This window comes from Phaseolus vulgaris, chromosome 1 (genome assembly GCF_051622355.1).
Source record: "Phaseolus vulgaris cultivar YP4 chromosome 1, ASM5162235v1, whole genome shotgun sequence".
Classification (NCBI taxonomy): Eukaryota; Viridiplantae; Streptophyta; class Magnoliopsida; order Fabales; family Fabaceae; genus Phaseolus; species Phaseolus vulgaris.
The window spans coordinates 37076993-37085467 of NC_143498.1; the positions used below are offsets into that span (position 1 = coordinate 37076993).

An 8475-nucleotide genomic window follows, 5' to 3' on the forward strand; every position below is an offset into this window, starting at 1 on the left:
GGGTCAACGAGGCCACGACGGGGAGTAGAGACCAGGAAAGGAAATGCCCCTACGAGGCAAGGAGGCCCAGTCTAGGGGTCGAGTGGAAGGGAACAAGCCAGCAAGGGAAGGGAATAGACCGCTGAGGCACAATTTTGTGGTGGAGCTAAAAGACCTAATTGTTGTGCCTAACATAGCTAACAGGCTGAAGCCACCAGTGAAGTCTGATAAGGTGTTGGGACATCACAAAGAGTCGTGGTGCGAGTTCCATGAGGCGTTTGGGCACCACATTAACAACTGTTTGGCGCTGGGCTATCAATTGGATGAACTCGTTAAGAACGGGTTCCTAAAAGATTACCTTGCTGGGTCTACTGAGACCACGACCCTAACAGTGCCTGAGGAGAATCAAGCACACGAGATACCGATCCATGGAGAAGTGCACACCATTTCTGGTGGCTTTTCTGGAGGAGGGCCCACTGCCTCCCAGCGTAAGAGATATGTGAGGTCAGTGAGTTTGGACGCTGAGTAATTTTCGAATGACCCATGGGAGTCAGACCTCGTTTTCACAAGGGCTGACCTACGGGATGTTGTCCCACATGACAATGACCCCGTGGTCATTTCGGTCGTCACAGCTAGAAGAAAAGTACATAAGGTTCTCGTTGACCAGGGCAGTTCCGCTGATGTCATGTTTTGGTCGACCTACAACAAGCTACAGTTATCCCCTGATTTATTGAGACCTTACACCGGATGCCAGTATGGATTCACAGACAACCCAGTTGAGGTACGTGGCTATTTACAATTGAGGACAACGTTTACCAATGGAGCGGCGTCACGTACCGAGAGCATTCGATACTTAGTTGTAAACGCCAATTCAGCCTACAACGTCTTGTTGGGCAGACCAACATTGAATAGGCTAAGGGCAGTATCCTCCACTCGCCATATGAAGATGAAGTTGCCAGATTTGAGCGGCAAGGTGATTGTGATCAAGTCTGATCAGGAAGAAGCCCGAAGATGCTATGAGAATAGTTTAAAGACGAAGAGGGGGGTGTTTAGGGTATGGAGCGCCCCTCTAGTACAAAGGGCGATGCCTAGGGAAGCGCGTGTAGTTTAGAGCTCTCTTTAGTTACAAGTCAGTATGAAATACACAGTTGTAAAGGGGGCGCTCTTTTTCCCTCTCGGGATGAGGTCACCCAAGTAAAAAAGAAAGTTCAAGTAAAGCTTTGTTTCAGTTTTTCCCTCCCACACGATACAAGAGCAAAGATTAAGAAACAAAAACAAGGAGTCGCCGAGAGGAGGCGTCGCCAAGATAAGGCGTGCCCAGACAAGGAGTCGCCAAGAAGAGGCATCGCCAAAATAAGTCGTCGTCCAGACAAGCATCCGCCAAGAGAAGGCGTAGCCAAGGTGAGGCGTCGCCAAATATAAGGTGTCGCCCAGACAAGCATTCGCCAAGAAGTGGCGTCGCCAAGTTAAGACGTCGCCCGGTGTAGGCACCGCCAGGAAAGGGAACTAGCGGCAAAATCAGAGCAAGTAAAGGGAGCACATACTCGTGTGCAGAGATCAAAGATAATAGGTATGTTTAGTATAAGTTAAAATTCGGGAGCCTCGTCCTTAAGCAGGGGTTAAGAGATTCCTTCGGGACGCTCCCTCCTCAGGTATGAATAACTAGCCCCGGTGGCAGATGTTTGATGAAAGTTGAAATCCGAGAGCCTAGTCCTTGAGCAAGGGTTAAGGGATTCCTTTCGGACACCCCCTCCTCATGTATGAATAGTTAGCCCTGATGTCAGATGTTTGATAGAAGTTAAAATCCGGGTATCTAGTCCCTGAGCAGGAGTTAAGGGATTCCTTCGAGACGCCCCCTCCTCAGGTATGAATAGCTAGCCCCGGTGCCTACCGTTTAGACATTTCGCCTTGGTGTTTTTAGAAACCCTGAGAACGATACGACGCTGCTGTAGTAGGCCTCTCCTCAGGCGTGGGCACCAAGCGCGAAGAGATAAGGGCCAAGTTGCCTTAGTGTTTTAGACACTCCATGGACGATACGACGCTGTGGTATAGGCCTCTCCATGGGCGTGGGCACCGGGGCGCGACTTTTGTCCCCAGTGTTTAAGACACGCTGAGGACACCCAGAGCAGGTCTCTCCTCGAGCGTGGAAACTCAGTACAGGTGGGATAAACCCTCCACGCCCTCGAGCGACGTCGAAGAGATCAAGTCCTCCCTCGCCCTTGAGTGACGTCGAGGACAGAGAAGAGATGAGACCCCATTTTTTCACCTTGAAGTGATGGAAAAGCCAACAATACCTTTGGCAGTAAGTGCCAGAGGGCTCAAAACAAGTAAGTACAAAGCAAGTTGAATACTTTTACGAGTTCAGAAGGCAAGTAAAAACCGATGAGCAAGAAGAAGAAGGGGGATGGAAGCAAGAGTTACCAAGAATAAAAGAGTAAGAGAAATTAAAAGACTCGTGAGAAGGCAAAGACAAAGTTCGAATAGGCATTTAAGAAAAATCAAGAGTTATAATTACAGATAGGTACAAATAACGTTTGCTGCTATTACAGAAAGAGGCTATTCTTCAGAGGCCTCCTAAAGGTACAATTTTTCCATCAACCACTTCATTCAGAGGGTTGCACCCAGAGACGTCGATGTCAGGGTTGGCCCAGGCTGCTTGGACAAGAGCCTCTGCGAACCCATCGGCGAACCCAGTGGCAGCCTCCTCGTTCAGCTTTTCCTCAGCAGCCTTGAAGTTTGCTGCCTGAGTAGTCATCTCTTGTTCTTTGAAGGCCAAAGCAGTCATCAACTTTTGGACTTTTGCGTGAAGGGTGGCGTTCTCGACGGCTAGCTTGAAGCACTCACTAGTCTTGTCTTCGAGCGCGACCTCAGTTTTCCCCAGTGTCTGCTCCCAATCCACGCACTGGTCCTCGAGCTTCTTTTGCTGTGCCTTTAAGGTCTCCGCCTCTGCTTCAAGATCAGCGACTCGTACGCGGAGGGGCACCACCTGATTAAGGAGCTCAGCATTGGCTTGCGACACCTCGTGCAGCCGCTTATTAGCCTCCTCCTTCGCCTTCTGCGCCACCCTTAGAGAAGTCTTGTAAGCGTCCTCTTGACGCCCCAGTGAGTGGCCAACCTCTCCTTCTCCTCTTTCAGAGAGGCGACCTCTTTCTCCAGCGTTTGGAAGGCGGAGGCTTTGACGCCTTTGGCCCTGGCCTGCGCATGCCAGGTGTGGGCACAAGACATGAAGGCGCCCATGTAATAGTAAAGGCTTTCCTTTTGGGGCCCTTCAGCCTGACCGTGCGGGGAGATCCTACCCAGGAAACCCCTCAGCGAATCTTGCATTGGGAGGGGGAGTTCTGGGGCAGATGGTGGAACAGAAGTGGGCCCGGGCTCGGTCCCACCCTCCAAGGCCATTGGTTGAGGAGGTGAGTTGGCACTTGGGGGGTTCTCCCTAAGAGATTCAACCCCATGTGAGGAGGAAGTGGCAGAGGTGACTGTCTGAGGGGCATGCTGGGTTGTCCTTTGTCGCTTGAAGACTTGCCCCTCAGCGGAGTCTTCATCGTCGTCGGAAGTCACCTCCACTACCCTCTTCCCTTTGTCAAGGGGGGCTGATGAAGTAGCAGTTTCGACTAGCGCAAGGGGCATGGTCGCAGTGGGAACGGGTGAGTTTGGAGGTTGATCAGGAGAGAGTTGTGTTGATGGTGTTGGAAGGTGTTGAGGGCAAGAGTTGGGAGAAGCAGGGGCGGTCGCAAAGTTGGAGGTGTGGAATCTCCAACCCCTTGTGAGGAAGCCCCGCCCTTGGACTTCAGAATTTGAGCAAGCCTCAACCTTCGTTGCTTGTCCATCTTTGAACCTGCACCAAGAAGATAAATACAGTAGGGGTTAGGCACAAGTTAAGAATTATACAAAGAAAGCAGATAAGTCATACACAAAGTAAGAACAAGAAAGGGCAGTGAATAGAAGGCTATGAGGGAGGCTCTTATACTTATGTATTTCGCAAGGGCCTCGGCGTTGTGTTAAGACTTATTAAGGTGGAGGTGTTGAAGGCCCCCACGCTAGCCAGAATTTGGCAAGCCTCTCAATCAGTCGAAGGCAGCTCATCAAGGGACTTAGGCTTCGTGTGCTTCACCTCCTTCACCCAGTACAAGGGGAAGCCGTTGAGGGCGGAGGGGTCGAAATCAGAACAGCAAACTTTGAAGAATTTTCCCTTCCACCCCTTGAAGGACTGTTGGAATAAGGTCAGGAGGACCCTTCCAGATATGCCGCTAAGTGATGGTCGTGCGATCAAGCCACGTGTCAAGAGATTAAAGCATAACTTAAAGTGTCACATCCTCAACACAAAGAATGTCGCGTCAGACGCTCAGAGAGCGTCACGTTCACTGATCAAGGGAATGTCACGTCAGCAGGAATGCCACGTAGATGCGAGGGCGAGGCCTTAGTCTTTTTGCTAAAACAAGTGTCAGCTCAAGATTGGGGGGCTTGTGTACCGTCCCGTCCCCGGGCGTTGACCAAAGTCAAAGTCAACATACACGATGGATTATCCCTAAGTTGGGTTACGATGTTGTAAGGCCCTCCACGAAGAGTAGCGATCAAGTCAGAAGAACACATAGCAGAAAGCATTGAAACCTCATGGTATATCAGTTTCCCTTAAAGTTTGCTAAGGTACGCATTAATTTAGTTTACGTTTTGAACGCGTTAAAACACTTTAAATGCTTTAAACGTTTTAAGCGCTTTAAGACGCTTTAAATGCTGAAGGTGTTTAAAAGTGGTTTTAGACGTTTGAGACAGGGAGGCGAGTTTTGGACCTAATTCTCACAGTTTTACACACACACAGAAACCCTAGTTGTCTGGTTGGCGCACCCACTGTACGCACAGGCAGTCAGGGTCGAAAGCACTAAATTCAAATAAACAAGATATTTGACACCAAGCTGAAGAGCTCCAAATAACCAAGTGCCTACATCAACAAATCAGTCCTGCGAGGAGGATACATAAACCAAAAGACATGCATAAAACACTTTACCACTTCATAATCTGGATAGAACATTAGCCATAACACCACACATCAATCTATCAAAACTCATGCACCATATATATCGAACGTCAAACCGAATATAATAAGTCAAATACACTTTCCTTTATCGCAACCCAAGAGCAAAACCATCAACCCGAACGTGCCAGATAAAAAAACCAAGAAACCTGCAAAACACACCACAACTTCCAAACCTGGACTTAAATATAAACCAAAACCATTAACCATGGAACACCAAAAATTAATCTTTCAAATACCTCATACAGCATTGAGGTTCCAAACACCAAATTTGAGTAAGAGAAATCAACCAATTTTTCCTTTACCGTGGCCCAAGACCAAGTCTTCCTTTGTACCACCGTAAAAACCTCCACTAAATCTACACGCCCATTCTAAAAAACAACGTTATTCCTGTGGTTCCAAATTTCACTTACAATACCTACCTAAATGCCCCCTAGCACCTAATAATAACATGTTTCAAACCTATATAGGTTTAAACATCTTAAAATGAATTTGTGCATCAAAATGTAGAGCCAAAGAAGATCCCAACCACTCAAGACACATTCCTCAAATTCTCCAAGAGACCCTACACTCAAAAAAATAGATGCCTTACTGTCTCTTCTTTCACCCCACAAAGGGGACAACGAACACACGCCATAGGTATACCACGTCTCAAGAGATTGTCCTTAGTGGCAAAATGTGAAGAAGGTAGAGTCTTTAGTGTCCAGAACTCCGCAAAAGGCTTTCCAGACTCTACAACCTCCTCCCCAAAAACTATGTTGTTTGGATAAGAAAATTTAAAAGAAATTGAAATTCTAAAATTTTATGTAAATAATTAGATTACTAATAGATAGTTTCAAACTTCACCAAAAAGTAAGAATTTAAATTTTTTCATATTCTCGAATTCATTTTTTTTCTATATTATTTTTTCAACTCAATTTCTTCATAGCAATGATATTTCACACTCAATATTAGGTAGGATTTTTCCAGTTAATGTCGAGAGAATATATTTTGGCATATGTGAATTAGATTTTTTTTATTGACATTCGTGATTATTCATGTTTATAGTGATTATCTTTTATATTGAGTACCAATGTTGATAAACTTATAATATTTTAATTCTGCTTTGTATCTTATTCTGTCATTCTTCTGTACCTTGGGCTTGTATTGGGCCGACTGGGCCGCTTCCCTTCTTCTAGATAGCACCTCACCGCTTGACCCTTTACTGTTTTTATATACAGTAGATACTCTTTGTAATTACACAATCTGATATAATAATACTTCAATATCCTTTTTCTCTTTTCACTATTCCTCTTTCACTTTATCCCCTTTCTCCCTTCACTGTGTTGGGTTCCTCTGTTTTCTTGTTTCTTTCTTTTGCATCACAGGGTTTTCTCCTTGCTTCCACAGAATCAGTAATTCAACATCAAGAGCTTGCATCTACTTTGTTATGGTATCAGAGCTCTTCCTTTGAAGAGCTCTGCTGCGCGCTCTGTCCTCTTTTTCTTTCTATCTTCATCTTTATGTTTTCATCAGTTCTTACTTTCTGATTCTTGGTTCTTTCTTTCAGCAAGATGGCGGAGGAACGAACAACAAGGTCGGTTGTGTTGGAACCATCCTCAAACAACTATCTCTATCTTCACCCTGGTGAGAACCCCGCGACATCTTTGGTCTCACCGGTACTCGATTCGACGAACTACCATTCTTGGAGTAGGTCCGTCATGACAGCGCTGAGTGCGAAGAATAAAGTAGAATTTGTCTTGGGCACCCATCCGTGTCCACCGACGAGTGATCCTACCCATTCGACATGGGTCAGGTGCAACAACATGGTTGTGTCATGGTTAGTGCATTCGGTCTCTCTTTCTATTAGACAAAGCGTGATCTGGATGGATATAACAGTTGATATTTGGATCGATTTAAAAACTAGATATTCCCAAGGTGATCTTTCTAGGTTTTCCGATTTGCAATTAGAAGCATCCTCTTTATGTCAGAATGATCTATTCGTAACTGACTATTTTACGAAACTAAGAATAATTTGGGACGAGCTAGACAATTTTCGACCTAATCCTATTTGTGTTTGTCAGCACAAGTGCTCATGTTCTGTGGCTTCTGTTATTACTAAAAGGAAATGTGAGGATCAGACCATGCAGTTTCTTAGAGGACTCAACGATCAATACAACAACATTCGGTCTCATGTGCTTCTCATGGAATCGGTACCACCTATTTCGAAAATCTTCTCTCTTGTGGCTCAACAAGAACGTCAATTGACAAGTAATTTCTGGGTTACGAACATTAACCATGCTGGTACAAATCGTAATTCTGCTGTCACATGTTCTTTCTGTGGAAAATTGGGTCATACTGAAAACATTTGTTTTAGGAAAGTGGGTTTTCCGAATCAAGAACATAAGATTTTTAGGTTTAATGGTAATAGAAAAGCTTGCACCCACTGTGGTAAGAATGGTCATACAATTGATACATGTTACAGGAAGCATGGGTTTCCCCCCGGCCATAATTTTCCCAATAGTAGGATTGGCCCTTTACTTAATGATGTTTTAGCTGACGATGTTTCCTCTGAGAATTTTGTGCAAGAACAGGGAAATGGAGACATGCGTTCTGTTTTCACAGCACAACAATGTCAAGTTCTATCTACTCTTATCAAGCAGAACGTAGCAAATAATGTTGCAAATCAGCCCCCAGTGCAAGTTAATCAAGTGGGTTCTTTCACTGTTGATGACAATCATAAGGATTCTCCAAACGGTAACGCTAATGTTTTAAATTTTTATACTACCATTAAAGGCTCCTGGATCTTAGATTCGGGAGCAACTGATCATGTTTGCACCTGTTTATCTGAATTTACCTCATATAAAAGTAGCAAACCTGTTCTCATCAGTTTACCAAATGGGCATAGTTTTTATACTAGTTATTCTGGAACTGTTGCCTTCAGTAATAGATTTTACTTAACAAATGTCTTATATGTACCTGAATTCACCTTCAATCTGATTTCTGCTTCTAAACTTGCCTCAAATTTGAACTGTCATTTGATTTTCTCATCTAAGAATTGTGTGATACAGGACAATCTAACGAAAGACAAGATTGGTACAGTTGAGGCCAAAAATGGCCTGTATGTTTTTCATGCTTCTATTTTTCAAAGACCCATAAGAGAAAGATCTGATCCTTCTTTTCATTGTGTTTCGAAAGATATCAATGTATGACATAATAGACTGGGACATCTTTCTAATGAAAGATTGGATGTATTGAGATCTCGATACTCTTTTGTTTCTGCTAAAAACCATATCTGTGTGATACTTGTCATAGAGCAAAACAAAGAAAACCCCCTTTTGTTTTGAGTAATTCTAATACTTATAAAATTTTTGAGATTTTGCATATAGATATTTGGGGTCCTTGTTCTATTGTATCTATGCATGGTTTTCGATATTTGTTAACTATTGTGGATGATTTTTCTCGTTATACTTGGATCATTCCTATGT

General features: G+C 44.4%; 1 protein-coding gene across 1 annotated transcript; it reads left to right on the top strand.

Annotated features, from left to right (window-relative positions):
- Positions 1–6561: 6561 nt before the first annotated feature.
- On the top strand, positions 6562–8199 carry LOC137815861 (uncharacterized). Its single transcript, XM_068618973.2, has one exon. The coding sequence runs from the start codon at positions 6562–6564 to the stop codon at positions 8197–8199; it is 1638 nt and encodes a 545-aa protein (XP_068475074.2).
- Positions 8200–8475: the final 276 nt, after the last annotated feature.